Source organism: Diprion similis, chromosome 13 (genome assembly GCF_021155765.1).
Source record: "Diprion similis isolate iyDipSimi1 chromosome 13, iyDipSimi1.1, whole genome shotgun sequence".
Classification (NCBI taxonomy): domain Eukaryota; kingdom Metazoa; phylum Arthropoda; class Insecta; order Hymenoptera; family Diprionidae; genus Diprion; species Diprion similis.
The window spans coordinates 7,756,460-7,776,500 of NC_060117.1; the positions used below are offsets into that span (position 1 = coordinate 7,756,460).

Sequence of the window (20,041 nt, forward strand, 5' to 3'; positions counted from 1 at the left end):
ATTGGAATTTTTGGCCAAAAATTGTGAACTAAAAAAATACTCGGCAGTCAAGAAAAAGAAAGGGGAAAAAAAAAACGAATAATACATTTATTTTCGTGAACTGAATCCAAGTGTGGCCGTTTAAAGAGTAGAGCAAATAGGATATTTTATTTAATTAACCAGCAAAGACCATTTTTAAACTCAGTTAATTATTTACTAAAGGAAGTTGATGACGAGAATCAACGTCTTGTTGAATTAACTAATTTTTTACGAAAATGAAACACGGTACGAGAAATTATTTGATTGTTGTAAAATTGAATGCAGCTGATTGTAAATGTTTTCATTAATGTTGAAAAACTTGAATAGCCAGTCACATTTGAAATTAGAAAATTTGATATCAGAAATTTGTACGATAAAAAACAACAAGAATTATGACAAAATCTCTTAAGTAGACTTTTCTATAATTACCAGTAATAGTTAAAAAAAATTAATATTGTTATTTTAATTGTATTTATTTTGATACTCTTTTTATAAATTTTTTTTTTTTTTTTTTTTTTCACAATCAACGAAACTTGAATATGACTATGAAATAGTTCGGTAATTTTGTTTGTTTTTGCATTACCATCATGCATTGCTGTTAAGTTTTTATAACACATGATTTTACTCGACTTGCGTTACCAGGGGAAATGAAGTTGACAGGTTTTGCACGATCCTCTAGCTGCGCGGGCCTCGCGTGTTTAATTTCTTTAAAATAACATTAATATACACGCACTTAGCTTGAAAGTACACACGTTTAACAGCTCATATCCTGACATATTCTAAAATTAAACTATTTTTCGAATTAAATAAGCATCCACGAAGGAAAGTAATAATATTGCATAAAGTTTTCTTAAGTAACTACACTGTATGTGAAATTTACCTAAAATCTATAAATATGTCTAAAATAAAAAAAATTTGATCCTGCAGAGTATCCTGTACCTGATTTTTATACATTCTGTTGTAATATTTGTTCGCAAATTTTCTTTACAAAGCTCAGATATCAATACTAATAACAGTGTTCTGTAAAAACAAATGATTCGCAAAATCACTGTCCCATGCCACGCATCGATGATTTTTCACAGTGATTTCGGGAATGGATAAATAATGTTAGTGAAAATTAATTCTGATCTGATTAAATTGCTAAAGAAATTTATTTATTACGGCGAAAAAGAGTAACAAAAGAAATGTGGATAAAGTGAGAAATATTGTAGGAGCAGAGAAGTCAGTCGACTTGGAATAGAACGCCCTGTACAAATTATCTCTATCGTTAATCGTGCACGCTTCAGATTTTTGCTATATATATAATATGCATAGCTTAAGTACGACGGAGATAAATGATAACGTAACCCTTAATAGACATTAATCTCAAGATACAAGTGCAACAGTTAAGTGCAGTGCTTTGAGAGCAGTGGCCTGCAACTCCAGACATTCAGACAAACTTGATCGACGATATTCTCGTAAGGATTTCTTGGCAAAGGGGATATTCTTTATGCATAGATATCTGATTTTCAAAGTCACTAGGGAATTCTAGTAAAATAATCTGATTTGCACAGTTACTAGGGAATTCTAGTAAAATAATTTGATTTGCACTCTGAGTAGGGGATTCTAGTGAAACCATCTGACTTGCACAGTCACTGAGTCACTAGGGAATTCAAATAAAATAATTTGATTTGCACAGTTACTAGGGAATTCTAGTAAAATAATTTGATTTGCACTATGACTAGGGAATTTTAGTAAAATAATATGATTTGCACAATCACTAGAAAATTTTAGTAAAATGGGTGTCGAACAATAATGGTTGAAATATTACTAGAATCACAAGAAAATTTGGTAAAAGTAACTAATTAGTGTGATTATATTCGTAAAAAAAACTAATTTTTTTGGTTACTGCAACATTAAATCTGTTTATTTAGTCGACTAGATTCTTTCAGTTAAATAAAGCTTTCAAGTCAATTCATTGTTGCACTATGACATCAAACAATCGCAATAGTTACAAATCAAAACATAAGTATGAGTAAGCATAATGAAAAAGATCATAAAACATGCAAATATTCTGCTCACATCTACGAAACTCATCTTCATTTTATCCCTAGAATTGTAATATTTTTCGATTGTGGTAAAACTGGAATATAGTTGTTATAAGACCGTATAGTAACAACAAGTAGAAATTTATCTCGACGAGAATATGATCATTGCTTCAGGGTATAGAGTAATTATTCTCGTTTACGAATGTCAAGGCAGATGGTGAGCCTAATCTAATTCGACGCGCCGATCGCTTTACCCGTTTCGCTCGCCACCCCAACATGAGTGACCCAGTTGGTCGTCCGAATGTTATACGGCGGATAGGTTAGGTACACACATAGTCATCACGAATCAGGGGATAAGCGTAACCCCTAACGGCCCCCTGTCAATTAGAGCTAACAAATCGCGTCTCGGTTATCCGACAGAACCTGGGGATGGATCGTCGATTTCTCACAATACCGTGTCTGCTTGCTTTAGACATGACAATTTACTCATTCTATAATTAAGAGATTGCTGTTGTCGGACTTTACCGACCGAGTAAATTAACGCTCGTTTCAACCTCCATTTTTTTAACGCAAAAACGAAGCTGCTGTTTCAAGTAAACACTTATTACTGTATATTCAGTTGCTGTATCGTTCTGTGTTACCGACGATTTTAGTGGATTTTACCGACCGAGTAAATTAAAGATCGTTTCAAACTCTATTTTTTTTTACGCAAAAACGAAGCTGCTGTTTGAAGTAAACAATTATTACTGTATATTCAGTTGCTGTATCGTTCTGTTTTACCGACGATTTTAGTGGATTTTACCGACCGAGTAAATTAAAGATCGTTTCAAACTCTATTTTTTTTTACGCAAAAACGAAGCTGCTGTTTCAAGTGAACACTTATTACTGTATATTCAGTTGCTGTATTGTTCTGTTTTACCGACGATTTTAGTGGTTGATAAAGGAAAGCGCAATGTTACCGATACACCGTGATTCAGTTTACCCATCCATTCCAAAATCATCAAACATCTCGATAATGACGGTTACGTGTTCTTTCCGCTAACTTTGAACTTCTATATTCCGACTCTTCTTCAAATTTTTCAGAACAATATTCGTAAGTTACGTCTAAAAATGTACAGAAATTTCAGTGTTTAGGATTTCTGTATGATTTTTGAAAACCATGTTATAATTGGTCACGAAATCACAGTTTTGGTTACGTTTGTAAAGACGATCGCGTTTAGCTTTGGCAGAAAGAGAAAAAAATTTATTCCAGATGACTGTATTTCTACAGCTCATGGAACCTATTGCAAATATTTGTCGACATGATGTGTAAAAAAAATTCAGACATTTTCCCCAGTTTCAGCCTTATACTCAGAATGATTACACAAAAATCTCGGGCAATAAACAATTCTGTAATTGGCAATTAGTGAAAAATTCTTACGTCGAAAATTTTCGTAGATAAATCTGTACGAAAATAATTGTAAATATATTCAAGTTTTGATCTTATATATCAACGCGGGTGAATTTTTTTTTTATTTTTTTTTCTTAAACTTGTAGATCTATAAATTAATTACAGTGATGTTCAAAAAATCCCAATATAGTTTCAGATTTGTTATGATAAGATGAATGAAATAGTTTCAAATACGTCTCTTCGGGATTTTCAAAAATGGTTTCAGGTTTTACGTCAGATACTCAGAAGAAGATCAATGATCTTTTTTCGAATACATTTCTCCGGGATATATTCGTTTTCATCAACTGATTACCTTGACAAGATTCGAACAATACTTGAGAAAAAGAAACATGCAGAATCATGAATTGCAAAAGCATCATCCATGAAGAGGTATTTTCTTATTTTCACTCCAATTACAAAACAACGATTTGACGCAATATCGCGGCTTACGGTTCATTTGCGATGATTCAAGGCTACGTTTTGTAACGAAAAAGTGGCGGAGAAATTTTTTGCACCGTGAAATTGAAGAGCATTTATATTAGAGACAAATTTTACAATTAGATATAACCAATTTAGCTTGTTAAAGTATAAACGAAACTATCAATTGTTGTAAATTTTCTTTAAAAACTTTCAATAATTTGTTTAAAAAACCATTTTGAAATTTTTATTTAAAAAAAAAAAATGAAAAAATTTTCATCACAAATTATACCACAGGTTGTACATATCTATCATTATAGAATGTTTAACAAAAAACTTTCGGGCATTATAAATGTAAATTTAAACTAGTGATGGTTTTAACCTTGAGAATTCAATTTGCTCTTGAATAAAACAAAAATAAACCTCGATAATAAAACAGAAAAAACTGTTTTGTTCCTTCTCAATATATTATTATAATTATATATATATATATATGTATATTTTTTTCTCATAAAAATTTAGAAAAATTATCGTACCTGCTCATATTCATTTCCTTCAATAATGATTTTTTAAATTATATTCCTATCAGGGTAGCCACAAATTTCTGGGAAAACTGATTTGAACTTTCCCAATTCTAGTAAGTTCCTAAAACCTAAATCGTTCAGGTTATCAATTCTATATTCGGTTGAAATTCAATTCGAATTGGAACAAAAAATATAAAATGTATAAAAAAAAAAACTCAGTTTAAGCCGATTTGTTTTCTCGATGTAAAAAAGTGAACTTTATACCTTAAAAGCAAAGCAAAGAAAAAAAAAAAAAAATCAATCCCAATTCCGATGATAAGAAACTGATATTTTCAGTTTTTTTTTTTTTTTTTTTTGTTAACCCATTTCAAATTCCCTGACATTTTCAGATTTTTCAGGTGTGTGGTCACCCTGCCTAGGCTAAAAATGCTGGGACGATTGTTACCAGAAGAAGATGCAACAACAGAGCGAAGGAGTGTGAAATGTAAATCTATATAGACACAAGTACGAAGTACGAAATGAGTAAAATTGATTTTTACCCGTCCCGCGAAATAACGTCGTTCACTGGCTGATGATGGAAGGATATCACGAAAGTATTATTATTATTACAAGCTAGGGAGGATTTCAATCACTGTATATACCACCTATAATACGTGATTACCTCTTGGTTGCTTTTCCTCGCGTCCACCTCGCCGCCGCCGGGGCCAAAAGACCGAGTAGAACCATTCAGCCAAAGCTTTCAGTTTGTTTAAATTTTCGATTTCAATATATTTAACGTATTACATATAATTAACACACCGTGACGTAAATATATTATTATTATTATTATTATTGTTATTATTATTTCAACATTAAACGCCGATACAAAAACGTAGAAATTTCCCGACGATAAAGTTTTTCTTTTCTTTCGTCATTCCCCGCCGATTTGAATTTCTTTTTACAACAATAAAAGCACGGACGATATTTCCGAGTTTACGGTGTTTCCGCCTTTGTAACATTAATCTTTTCCCTCATTTTCAATCACGCTAATCACACTATGTATTTATGTATAAATATATGTATTGTATAATCACTCAGCGCAGCAGACGGTGCTAGAATAATGTACGATGACGAGAGAAACGTCAACACTGCTTGCGACATATGAGAAATAACATGATAAAGTGATTTCTGATCTCAAACTTGAATGATATTCTTCCTCTCTTTATATTTTATTAATTTATTTATTTATTGGATTTCGTTAAAAAAAAAAATTGCAACTTTTGAAAGATCCTGTAGACTGGCTAGCAACGGGTCGTCGAGCAGTGTTAAAGTAAGTTCCAGAAAACGAAAGAAAACATAAATAGTAAAAACAAAATGTAAAATATATCGAAGGATGATTATTAACCGACAAGTGAAATTCGTTTAATCGATAAAATATCGTTGAACAAAGAGGGAAGAAAAAAAAATATATATATATATATATATCAACGAACACGTAAAGAAATGCCTGAAAAATTTTCGATCAAAAAACGGTGAAAAAAAATGTAATCATTTGAATTATTTTGCCCAGTGCATAATTGACTGGAGATAAATTTCCCGCCAAAAATATGAAGGAGCAAGCAAAAAAAAAATAAAATAAAATAAAATAAATAAATAAATAAATAAACACACCGACGTCAATTCAGACACGAAAAGAATATGCAAATGCAAAATGCAAAGCTGTGTGCGTGTGTGTGTGTGTGTGTTTTTCTCAGGTGTGTGGCAGACGGAGAGGTCGTCGTGACGTGACAATGCCGTCGACGAGGTTGGACACAATACTGTGCTTCGGTACCGCGTTATCTAGGCTCTCGCTGGTCTCGCAGACGTACGAGGAGCGGCGTTTGGAGCTCGACGGTTTCGTTTGGAGGTCGATGAAGTCGGCGCAGGGTTGACGGAACCTTCTGCGCGGCGACCTCCGCCGTCGTGTCGTCGTCGTCGTCCAGGTCGGCAACGACGGGAGTCAATTTTTGGAACGGTATTTGTGTGACAAATGAAGTTCTGAATTTGCAATTTTCGGGAATTTTCTATTGAGGTTATAATTTGTGAAGGTTGTTACCGACCGAGCAAACTCAACATTTTTCTTCCTTTATTGAATAAACAAACGAACGGAAATAGTCCAAGTTTCGACGGTGAATCGTGCTTTTGTAGCAGAATTCAGGAAACGTATTCATATTCCGAAAATCGTGAAAAAAATGTGTGGTTTTTGGGAGGTTATAATGTGTGAAGGTCGTTACCGACCGAGCAAACTCAACATTTTCTTCCTTTATTGAATAAATAAACAAACGGAAATAGTTAAAGTTTCGACGGTGAATCGTGCTTTTGTAGCAGAATTCAAGAAACATATTCATATTCCGAAAATCGTCAAAAAAATGTGTGGTTTTCGGGAGGTTATAATTGTACTACTCACGCCTTTACCGACCGCTCAAAATCGCCATTTTTTTTCCTGTATTGAATAAACAAACGAACGGAAATAGTTCAAGTTTCGACGGTGAATCGTGATTTTGTGGCTGAGTTCAGGAAAGTTACTCGTATCCTGAAAATCGTAAAGAAATGTGTGGTTTTCGAGATATGCTCAGTCGGTAAGGGTAGGCGTACTACATGATCTTAAGTACTTTATATTGTCTTATTGTTGATTCGGATTGCAGAGACAAACGTTGACTTGGTTTGATAACAAGATTCTTACATTTTGCAGAGCAAAACACGCGAGCATGAAGAATTAATCGAAACTTTCCTTTTGATTTTTGTAGATCGATAATCGATTGCATAAACGATAAGGCAGATTCCTATTTTTTGTGCTGATATTAAACATTTTTATTTCCCGAAAATCTACTACTTTCATATCGTTGAGATTCAGTTTCGTTTAAAATTTGAACTCCTGTGATCGATGATTTTTCTAATTCATGATTGATTCTTGCAGATCAGAAAGAAGAAAAAAGGCTTTTTAGATTGACCATTCTACTATAGGCTTATAGAGATAAAATTAATTGAAAAGTCAAAGCCACGATTTTAGTCCTAAATTTATCGTATTTTTCGATAAACAATTTGAATTTTGCAAATCACGAAACTTGATATGATGGACTCATGTTTTAGAGCCATTATTTTTTAACGATTTGAAACAAGTTTTGGGAGACATCACAACGAAAATTCACGCGAGAATAAAATTCTACACTTGAGAGATTTTGATAACACAACTACTGGACTAAAATTTCTAGATATAATCGAATGAATCGAAAGGATTCAAATTCTGTGAGATTATATTCAGGATTTTTTTAAACGTTAAATACAGTAAGATGTAAAAAATTTTAAATCTTAAGTAACAAGAGTTTCAAAAAAATTGTATCAAAATATTTCAAACAATAAATATCTAAGCGTTTATAAAAATTCACGTTTAAAAATAAATCCCTCGACTTACTTGTCGATTAGTTTTTTCGTTCCATTTTTTCAAGCATTGCAAAATTAGCTATCGAGATCAATTTCAAAGGTATGTACATAATATCCGTGTAAAATCCAGAGATTCCGTTAAAACAGAACAATTTTCCGGTGAATAAAGTGAGTTCAAAAACTGGAATGCCAAAAAGGGTAAGAAAGGATTTCACATTAAACATTCAAGAGGTCTTAACGACAAGTTTCCATCAAACCCTCGGTTTCCAAATTCCCGAGACAAAGTTTCAAGGATCAGCCATTTTTCCAACGTGAAACCATGAAATCCAGACCATTTGTTTCTGCCACGATTTGTAAGATCTGGGTTGCATAATTTTTTCCAACTTTTCTCATTAAATCTAAGTATACAGAAAAATGTTTGCGAAATCCACCGTCACGTTATAACGTGAAACGTAAGAGGTCAAAGTGGCTAGAGACAAAGTGGCGGTGAACTTTGAACCTTTTGGGAGAAGACCCGATGCTGCATATGTAATGAGAGTGAATTTGTTCACGCAACAAATTCCGGTCTACAAGAAGCACATTTAGTAGCGGATATATTATTCACAATCCCACGAGGAAAAAGAAGGGAATCGAACAGAAGACAAGTCTTTTTTCTTTTCCTCGTCGTTTCCTGTTTGAGGAATGTTCAGTTACAGACGTAACGCAAGAAACTCGAAGGTCCTATATATATAGGAGGTAATTGGTTGGCCGGAATTCCATACTTTTTATTAATATTATAACGAGATTGTCGAGCAGTGAGTATCAAGTGTCTCTTTGAAGATACAGAAATCGAAAATACTGAAATTATGAACGAAAGTTTAGACATTTAAGGGGGGAAACCAGTTTAGGAGACTGAAATTTTGGTGTTTTTCGTGAATTTTTTTAACACGGAAGGAATAATCAGAATTTGTTTAAACTTAGAGGATATTTTATTCATGTTTTGAAGTACACTTTGTAATTTTTTCAAGTCATTTCCGCCGGAAATAGTGGAGTTAGAAACTGCTGTCCATGGACGATCGCCATCCGAGTTTTTGAAATTGACTACAAAAGCAAAAAAAAAAAAAAAAACCAGTTTCAGTGTCTTTTGTGAAACGGGTTTCAAAAAGTGCCCGATTTTAGAGTGAAATCGTGTAAATCTACTAAATTTGTAACAATTTTCAAACGATTTGAAATAAAACGTCGATATCTAAGAATTTTTTTCATAATTCCAGTATTTTTTATTTTTGTATCATTAGAGACATTTTCTTAGATTAGGAATAAAATAATTTGATGAGTACTAAATGAGCGATTATCTTTTTAAAAAATTTATAAAAAGTCTCGATCTACGACCAACCTGTAACACCTTTAAGCCGAAGACAATAAATTGGGCGTTGCCTTGATCTTATCCTGCACAATAAAACGGAAGTAATGTTTTATATCGTCGGTAAAATTTATTCGAGAAAGTTTCAAGTTTCACCAGCACACAACAACGGGCGCGGTTAAAAGAATAATTCGTTAACGAATTATGAAACCACGATGTTGATAGCAACTTAACGGTTATCAAGAGTAAACGAAGAATGAAAGAAAAAAGTTCCGCATAGAAATCAATTTACTTAGTCGCAATTCTAGACAATATCTTCAAGGCTACTTCATTGTTTATCCATATCACGTATTCTCATGTTGGTATAGTCACGGTATTATATTTTAAGTGTATTGTGTACTGATGAAGAAGCGATCTCGCGTAAATATCACGGTATATTCGGTTGCTGTATCGTTCTGTTTTACCGACGGTCGATAAAGCACAGCGCGACGTTACCGATACACCGTTATCCAGTTTTCTCATCAGGCCCAAAATTATCACAAGAGATCTCGACAAGGTCGGTCACGTGCTTTTTCCGTTAACTTTGAACTTCCGCATTCTGACCTTCCTTCAAACTTTTCAAAATCGTATTCGTACACTAGGTCGAAAAATCAAGACAAATTTCAGTATTTGTGATTTCCGCAAGGGTAGTTGTTAAAATTTGTGTAATAATTGGTCGCAAAATCATTGTTTTATAATTTTTCAACATAACCAAAAAGTAAATAGTTCTGGTTAAAAAATGAAAATAAATTTTGTGTAATAGCTTTAACCAGAAGATTTATAAGTAGAAGTCACTACATTAAATGAAATTTTTCTCACAGTGTGAATTTATAGTTTAATAAATTACCGAAGAAACAAGTTTCGTCAAATAGGGTCAGGATTTTTCTTATTGTTAATATAAAATGTGTAACTCATGAGTTAGTTGATATTCATGACTTAAAAAAACTTTATCTTCCGTGATCAGGACTGCTAATCGATCTGCTAATATTATTTCAGTTAACGAACATTTTTTTTTCTTCGTGGTAGACTAAATTCAAACGAACTTGCCGCAACACCTTTTGGAAAATCACGAACACCTACTAATGCATATGGTTCGAACTAATATAGACGAACAATTGGAGACTACGGGCGGAACTAATTGCGCATATTATATGCGAACTCTCCTTTGCATAATTGTCGCTGAGTTACGGGAAAGTGGGTAACTGTTAAAACCAAGTCTACGTGCAATATTCAGCACTCAAAATGGCCGTTCCGAAATGCAATCGGTAAGAAGTTTCTTCGTTATGAACGAATTCATTTTCAACATTTTTTTTTTTTTTTTTACCTATAATACTACGAATAATTTTTTCAAAATTGAATTTAACCGTTGGTTGGTACACTGTTACATATAATAAAATACGTAATAAACTGTGACTGTAACAATAATCATTTAAATGTTTTTGAAAATATGTATTTTTTTTTTACAATCAAATGTAAAATCTACAAAAACTAGTTTTAAAGCTAGTTAATTCCTTTTCTCTTTCCGTCCTCCGGACTATAGAGAAGTCTTTACTAATAAATAATGTCTTTGGATTTTTCATTTCGAAACATTACAAGAGTAAAAAACAAATCTGCCAGGACTCGAGTTTTTTTTTTTTTTTTTTTTTGTAGCCCCCACTTCACCACCCTGTAACTTTTTGTATTTTGTATTTTTGTTTTTGATGAATTTTTTTTTTTTTTTTTGTTCTTCTTGAAATATCAATAAAGGTCTTGTGAAAAAAAAAAAAAACGAATGGTAAAAATATTTTTTTCATTTCTTTTTTATCTCACTTAGAAAAATCACCAGAATACTCCCTTTTAAAATAGAACAAAAACATATTTTCAAAAATTGCAACACAAAACTATTAATACGTGAAAGTGTCAGCAATTTATTTAAATGTGAGAACAATTTGTTGTTGTTATTTTATTCTTTTTTTTTTTTCAAATTATTATCCTCATGAAAAAGGATGATATCTACCCTCGTATCTATACCTATAATATTACTTGTTAACTATAGTAAATCGAGTATCGATGAAAGTGGAAAAAAATGTATAACGAAAGTAGGATTACAGAGTGATACGAAGCATTATTGCATACTGAATATGTGGCACCGGGCCAGAACCGATAATTCCGGTTTTTTCATCCTATCTCTTATACGTCATCGTATCTAATGCTCTGGCGTTCACAGTAACCGTTTCCCACATGTCAGAAGCACCAAGAGTCGTCGAGCATCTGTTATCCACTGCGAAATCGCTTTCCACCGACTGCTGAAGCTGCAGGCAATGATGTGAAAAAAAAAAATTTCATCCGGCTGGCTTGCAGTTCATTCATATTATACGTATTTTACTCGAGTAAGGTTTATCAGGGCAATTAAGCTTAGAAAGAATCATATTCTAGACCAGTGTTAGGCACCACTAATTATTTTGTGTAATTAATTACATTGAAATTACTAATTGGATTGGTAATTTGTAATTAAGAGAAAAAAATACTAATTACATTTTCACCTTGTAATTGGAAAAATTTCAATTACAAATTACGAATGTTATTAGTATCGTTTATTCTTCTGATTACAAATTACAAATTGAATTATTATCGATTTTTTTTCTGATTACAAATTACGAATGTATTTAGTATCAATTTTTTTTCTAATTACAAATTACAAATGTAATTAGTATCGTTTATTCTTCTAATTATAAATTACTAATGTAATTAGTATCGATTTTTCTTCTAATTACAAATTACGAATGTAATTAGTAACGATTTTTCTTCTAATTACAAATTACGAATTAAATTAGTATCGATTTTCCTTCTAATTACAAATTACAAATTAAATTAGTATCGATGTTTCTTCTGAATAGAAATTTTCTCAATATTGAAATTTGAAACTTTCTGAATACTGAAGATTTTCTAATTACAAATTGAAAATGTAATTAGTAATTTTCTTTCTTTCAATTACAAATTACATTTGTAATTATTAATTAGGCTATAATTAATTAAAAAAATGCCCAACACTGTTCTAGACATTAAATTATAAAATAAATGACAAACACAATTCGGTTGCTCGATATTTAGATCAGCATTTTAAGTTTCTTTTTCTTTTCATTTGGTTTTTTTTTTTCTTCTTCTTCCAAGTAATTCGAAATTGTGTAGTCAAAAATAGGAATAGTTAGATTGCATCGATAGGCAAGTTTCATATTTTTCAAAAGGCGTAAAAATAATGGAAATAACGTAACGCGTGTTACATTAAAAAAAAAAAAATATTGTGTGAGAAAACTACTTTGTCGTAAAAGCTGTGAGTGGATGAATTCCAACACATTTTTTTAGAGCGAATTATCTGGCGACCGGAAGTGCTCGTGATGGAGAAACGGAGTGGGTACCATACAGTTATAAATTAGAGGATGTAACTCGGCGGTAGTTACAAGTTTACTAACATGCTTATTATACAGAAGAAAGTTGTTAATTTTCTTAATTCTTGAGCTAAAAAATAAAAAATCAACGATAATTATTCTGACCGGAAACGAAAATCGCTGTTTAAAATCCGATCGTGGTTTTCGAAAAATGTCTTAATTTAAGCGTAAAAAAACTATCTTCTTAAGAAAAAAAACGTGAAAAATCGTTGGAGTATAAAAACGGTCATTTTTAATACAAAGAAAGTGGGAAAATTTTTTTTTACCCAGCAGGTACAAACCTGGTTTTACATTGAAAACTACTTGTTCAAGATTAATTTATAGTTTTTATAATATCAGTTTTACAGCGAGTTGTTCCAAATTATTATTAATTGTCCAACCGATGAATTTATTTAAATAATTCAGAGATAAGACGAAAACTTTTATACCGCAGGCTTTTCAAACATTGACTGAAAAATTGTTGATACACTTGAAAATCCTTTTGTACTCAACGTCGATATCGTGTTCATTTATTAAAAAAAAAACATTCGTATTGTGTATAGAATTATTATAAGTATGAATAATCTTTGGCTGTTTATTTCGCAAGTTTTATCGCAAAAAATTTCTTCAATTCTCTACTGAGTCGAAACATTATTGATTGATAATTGCAACTGGTAAAAATTATTTTTATAACCAACTTGAGTAGCTGTCCGAGTAAATTGAGTTAATTGAAATATATAATCTATAAATTAGCTTCTGCATTTTTGATGAAATATTAGCGTATAATTGTTACGCGTAAATTAAAACTTCCGTATTTGACTGTACTTCAACCGCCCACATAGGTGAAATTGAAACAACTTAAAAATGTCAACGTTTCGCTGACGACGACGACGTTCCCGTCGCATACGATTGAGCAACGTGAAATTCAATGATGCGATATCACGTATCGTCGTAAAAAAAAGTAGTACAACTATTTCAAAACTATTTCATTGTCACATTGTGCAAATTTTTTAATACCGAACAATTAAATTTCATTATTTATTTAAACATTTTAAACTAGGGAAATGATATTCATTTGATATTTTAAATACTGTTTCCCTCATCCCTTCCCTCAAAAAATTTTTCAACTTTTCATAATTCAGTATCTTGAAATATTACAAGACAGTATAGCTGAGGAAACAAAAAAGAAATCTGGAAACGTTAATTTTTTTATTTTTCCTGTAAATTTTTATATTTCATCCAAACTTTGTAATGATAAAATAATTGGTATTCAAATACTGATTTTGAAACTGAAAAGAATAAAAGAAAAGATTCTTTTAATAAAATTCACCTTCAAATCGATTTTTGTACTTTCGCTTTTCACCTTGAATTCATTTGATTTAGCATTTTTTAACTTCACTTCACTAATTTTTTTTACCGAACTTTATGCCTGGTAATCATGAATTTCCAGTCTTCAAATATATATATACTCGTAGTAGTAATTAAACTCAAAAAAAAAAAGGTTCAACTTTGAAGTACACTTAAAAATCTTATCTCCAAGTTCCATTTTCCAAATTCAATCTACACGCATTATTTCTCGAAAAATCCTATCTTTGAGTCATTCACGTTAAATTTTGTCTACCATTTTCTCTCACCAAGTTATCCAATATAAAAAAAAAGAATCTCCAACAATTTTTTATCCAAGTAACAATGACTCGAGAAAAAAAATTATGCTTATGTAGATTAAATCTAAAAAATAAAGCTTAAAAATTACAGCGTTTCAAAGTTGGACCTTGTTTTTTAACCAAAAACGCTGGGGGGGGATAATTTTTTATTTTTCCACGAATGTATAAGGTATGAATAGAAAAATAATAATAACAAATTTTTTTGCGCGTGAATTGAACAAAGCATGTTATTCACGATTGTATTAATCCAGGGTATTGTTTAACCGGAAATGCTTCTGTTCCGCCTTTTCTGCCAACCGTTCCGGCTACTCAGTTCCATAACGATGATTCAACGATGCCATGAAAAGTGTAGATATTTTTTCGGATAAATCAGTACGCGTCTCTCGGCAAAAAACGTACTCATTGAATCGAAGTTCGAAGAGATTGGAAGAGAATGAAGCCGCCGTTATTAATTGGTCATTATATCAACCCTGTTCCAATCACTTGTGGTTCTGCAATAATGGACTCGAGAAGCGATAGAGAGACATTATAGATATCGCTCGAGTTCTCTTACATTGATTTGCAGACTGCGACGGAATTGCAATGGGCGTGACAATTGCGTGTTGAGTTAACCAAAATTGAATGATCTGTACATACGGATGGATGAGTAAATTCCGTGATTAAATTTCTGGGTCAATTGGTCGACGGAAGAATTGATCAATCGTTGGTTTAAAACGTAACTCAGCATCGTTCAATTATTCGTTGATCATGCTACGGATAGACGATTTCGAAGAATTTAGGTCACCGTGATTTGTACGTCCCACGGAATTAAAGAGCAAGTCTGAAAGTGGAAGGCGTAGAAACGCCAGAAGCGATTCACAATTAGCAATGATCAATGAAACGAGAGGCTGCGAGAGAACCTGTTTCAATATCCACACCGTATGGTGATTCGAAAACCAAAAACAAGTCTGTGATCGGTTCCAAATGATACTCCAATAATTTGTGAAAGCCGAACAGTGATCGCTGGATTCATCAGCTAATCGATGCACCAATTAAGATCCAACAATCTCGTATATCCTAAATTAAAAATTCCGGACATTGGACATGAAATTATGAGTAAAAGTTCCGGAAGTCTCGTAAAACTTTTCAACGGATCTCTTTTCACAAGTCAGTCGAAGGTTTAATTTGCAGCAGCAGGTTAATTTAGCACGTTAGCTAGTCGTTACTCATCCCTGACGTGTTCCTCTTCCTACTTGAACCATAGTGTTCAACATCACAATGTTGTATGAATTCTGTTGCGAATTCAATCTACTCTCTTGTCATGAGCGATGAGTAACTGTTACTACTGATGTTGGGTTCACCATGCAGAAGCGTGAGTGTTCCATGCACATGCATTTCAGACAAACGTTTCCATTGAACGTATCCAATCATCGTTGCTAACCGTTTGTTTCTATGATGGTCGGAAATCCGGTTGTTCACGCTTCTTCCTCAGTAGTAACATGTGTTGCAACCATAAGTCAGCGAGGTGCACGTGTAAAACAACAGTGTGCAACGCCATCCTCGACCAATGATGAAGTACATATTTTGATTCACGTAGAAAAAAAACGAATAACTCGTTTACTCAAGTCATTCATCACTGGTACACGGAACATTGATTTAATTCTGTTTTAGCCAGACGTGAAACCATTTCGCACTCTTGCAAGTGATCATCACAAATTAAGTAGAAATCACTGTAGTGACTTGTTATCAGACTTTGATGACTTCAATATGCTTTTGCAACATGTGAATCAGAAGATGAAGTGGCTGACGGTGGTGAAATGATGACAAAGGAAGCTCCATGCGAAGTTGCTACGAGGAACTGGACCTACATCAGTCCCTCTATGCACTCTTTTTTCCTACAGTGTTTTTGCTTTATCGCGCATACGATCGTGCGATAAAACACAACATACCTCGTCGCATTATAACAGCCTTCAGGTAGATCTGCCACATGAACACGAGGCGATAACATTTTCCCGTTATCTATCGTTCTTTCGCCTTGCTATACGAGGAGCTGGTCACGCGGACTGCAGTAACAACTTTATCATCATCTATATTATATACTCGTTCAGATTTCTTCATACCTGCCTGCCAAATCCTGTTTGATTCTTTTCCGGAGCTAATGTCCTTTGAGAAAAGAAGTAGTAATGAGTAACAGACGGTCGTAAGTGTCCGCACTCTCATTAAAATTTACCCGCAATTTCAAACTGAAATAAATATCATCAGACTAAAGAGCTCCTTACGCTATGAGCTCGCTGGTTTTTGCAATAATTAGACAGAATCGCGAAGTCATGAAAATAAAATCACCGAATGAACAAGCCCAACGATTTACTGCCTAATTTCATGAAACCAACTTCTTCGATGGCCTCAGAGAACGGAGTTTGATCGTATCGAGAGGCGACTGTATTTTCAATTTTGCGTGGGCAGAACATTCGCTGGCATTGAATATTTTTTTTTTTTTTTTTTTGTGTGGAAACCAATTACCGCTCAGCTTTGCATATTGAGAGAACATTTCGTCGGCGATACGTTTGAAGAACGTCAATTGGTGCCATGTTTCAAATTTTTCATATAGTAGGACCTAAAAATTGATGTCATGGAAACGTTGATTCAGGATGGTACAAAAGCAAGCAAGGCTTGTATAAAATTCATGTTTTACAAACACACTGTAACTGCGGAACGCCACGATATATTCCTAGAATCTGTTATCAATCGACACCATATAATGCCGTTATTGTGACTCGTTAGTGTTACTGCAGTGCCGTTATCGGAGATTTATAAAACGCGGTATCACAATTCATCTTTCAACATTCAAAGCCATTATGTGTCATACAGGGTGGTCTTTTTTCTTTTTTTTTAACGTTTTTCGAATATCTTGAAAATTAAAAGAGATGCAAGAAAAAGTTTCATAGAATTGCGCCATTTTCGAGATTTTTTTAGTACATCGTGGTTTTAGATATGAAACACGTATTTCGACTATGGCCAGCTGGTAGCAGGTTTGAAGATAATTTTAAAAACTTAAATTTAATTTTTCAAAATTTTCCAAAAGTTAAATACTAGACCATTTTTTACTGAAACAAGGCATTGACCCCAAAGTTTAATTATCTTTTGACGCTCAAGAAGCTATGGAGGACGCTTATTCATCTGGAAAACACGATTCGTAGTTTTTCAAACCACGGGGATTGGCTCATTTCGATGGCAAGTGTTTCGAGTATTTTACTTTTTAAAAATTGAGCAAATTTATTAAAGATTCTGAAATTTTTCTGAAGACTTGTAAATTTTTTTGACAATATTAAAAGATTCGTCTTTAAACCCACTATCAGCCGGTCATAATCAAAATATGTGTTCCTCTACCCTCTTTCCTTCGTCAGGAAAGTGACGCAATCCAGAAACCAACTCCCTTGGACAATTAAAAAAGACCACCCTGTATATAATGAGCTGCATAAGATAGAGAGTTTTTCAACACTTTGGAAAGTGGAGGATGAGGATGATTAAGTCAATCGCCTCAGGGTCGATCGCCGATCGATGAGTAATATTTGCGGAGGTGTGTCATTCGACGAGAAGCAAGTTTTTGATACTAGCAGGTATATAATGTAGAGGACAGAGGTAAATACCTACATATATAGATATAAACACGTGTTACGCAACTCTATAGAGCGCGTGATTCAACGAACCGGACGGGAACTTTTTTGTACCGAATGATTGTTGTATGAGAATCTAATCGTCCTCCGTGATCAAATCTATCCGGGTATAGCTAGACTAGACCTGTCGAATGGGCCCGAGTGTTCTGTTTTAAAAGAGTTAAGGTCACGCAGCAGTCTCATCTTTACCGACCGAGCAGACTCATTTTTTTCTTCCTATATTAAATAATAATGAGTTTGTTCGGTCTGTAAAGGTAGGACTGCTATTATGTTGTTATTTTTGTTGACGATTTTCAGAAAATAAAATTAGGGTGGAGTTAGTACAACGCTGGATGCTCAGAAAAATCGTTACTTCGTAACTTTAGGATGGCCTGAAATCTAGGAAACCAAGATGAACGAAACATGCTGATATTTTGAAAATATCAACTTGTAAAAAGTTACTCTCAAATTGTGTAATAAATATTTATTCCCTGATTTTCCGTGAAGTCAACGTTACCAACTTCACAGAATCGTAAAAAACTTGATTCTCTCAAAAATCGATGAAGCGATATATGAAGGTTACAAATAGAAATACAATAGCAATCAACAAATGTTCAAACATTTCACGGGGAAAATTTATTGGTACCTCGAAAACTGAAATTTAACTATGCAAACCTACTCATTTCAATTGTCTTGAAAAGTAAAAGTCGGCTGAATTGAAGTAAAAGGAATTGTAAACAATTTTCTACGTAATTTCCTGCTGCTAGGAAACCGCGTACACATTTATTATTGTAATAGATATTAGATGATAAGATATCTGCTTTATGGTAGGCATTAAATACTGCAATCATTAGCCAGCGAAATGTCAGCACTTTCTTCAGTCGGGAACTTATCTTAAGAGGCAGAAAAGCAAGTAGTTTTCTGAAATTTTTTCAACAGAGAAAAATTGATGGATATTTTCTAAACTCTGAAGATCTTTTATTACTAGTTCGAACTGCATTTGGTAATTTTTTCAAGTCATTTGAACCATAATTGATCAAGTTATCAACTATGCCCCACAGCAGATCTGAAAGCAACAAAACTCAATTTTTTTTTTATTGTTAAGATTATTTCTAAAAACATGAACCTAAATCTACCCATTATTGCAAAAATTTTAATATTTTACACGTATTTTGAACAGAAATTGTAATTTTTCATCACTTTTTCACAGCTTTTCGCAATCTAAAAGGGCACTTTAAACAACGCAATCATCTCATCTGATCTAGAATGAAAAAATTTCAGATCCGTTTGTTTAAGATCAAAATTGCGACTTCCGGTGTACACATTAACACGTCAACTCGAATGAAGACCAGAGGTGTGGTACGTAGTTGATGACTTTAAAAAATTACCAAATATAGTTAAAACTAGCAACAAACGATCCTCAGAGTTTACAAAATATCCACTCAATTCTTCTGTACCAAAATAATTCCCTAAAACAGCTTATTTCTCGGCATCCTGAGGTAGATTCCCTCCTTAAAATTTAGTCTTATGGATCAGCCGTAAAAGTATTTCGGTAATACATCACCATACAAAACGTTGCTTCGATTAGCGCGATTCCACCATAATCAAATTTTTGACTGAGGAAAGCTTTGCTTTAAATTCAAATTGTATCATTCGAAGCTCGCGTTGTTCACGTTCAAGATACGGAAGCTGTAGTGCACAGCTGACGGTGAAATGTCGAATTGATAAAAAGTCTGACAAACTGTGTGCAGAACTCGCAGAGTCAGTCATTCGGTTGCTCGTAAAAAAGTAAATAACCGAGCAAGTTCACGTGCACCTAATTATGTACTCAAATGGTGCAGACATTGAGATAACAGCTGTAGTTAGTTCATACAACACTCGATGCTCCGCTGCAGTAACGATACAATATCAAGTGACGCACGTGTCGTATGTCCACATTTGGCCATACGATCGCTTGCATGTCGTACCCAACGAAGTTGCGGTTTAAAGGTATACACAAACGTCGGATTCATTTGGCTCGATCAATTCTCTTCGGTAAAACATCATCATTTTTCAATTGTATAGAGTACACTTTTGAAATGGTTGAATGTTCACTATTCGTGAAGTGGAGGAATTGATCAACTTTCTTGATTCATATGATAGATTTCTT

At 33.3% G+C, this 20,041-nt stretch overlaps 1 protein-coding gene across 4 annotated transcripts in view; it reads right to left on the reverse strand.

The window, feature by feature from the left end:
- The window catches only part of LOC124414130 (ecotropic viral integration site 5 ortholog), a 43,804-nt gene that overhangs the window by 14,811 nt on the left and 8,952 nt on the right, over positions 1-20,041 (reverse strand). For 3 of the 4 annotated variants that reach the window (XR_006929924.1, XM_046895057.1, XM_046895058.1), the window contains exon 1: positions 5,077-5,204. The exons of the other annotated variant lie outside the window; for it this stretch is intronic. Coding sequence is in view for 2 of the 3 variants with exons in the window: in XM_046895057.1 (XP_046751013.1) it covers positions 5,077-5,141 (65 nt within the window). In the remaining variant the exon portion in view is untranslated. Of the gene's footprint in view, positions 1-5,076; positions 5,205-20,041 lie in introns of those variants that run through there. 4 annotated transcript variants of the gene reach the window in all.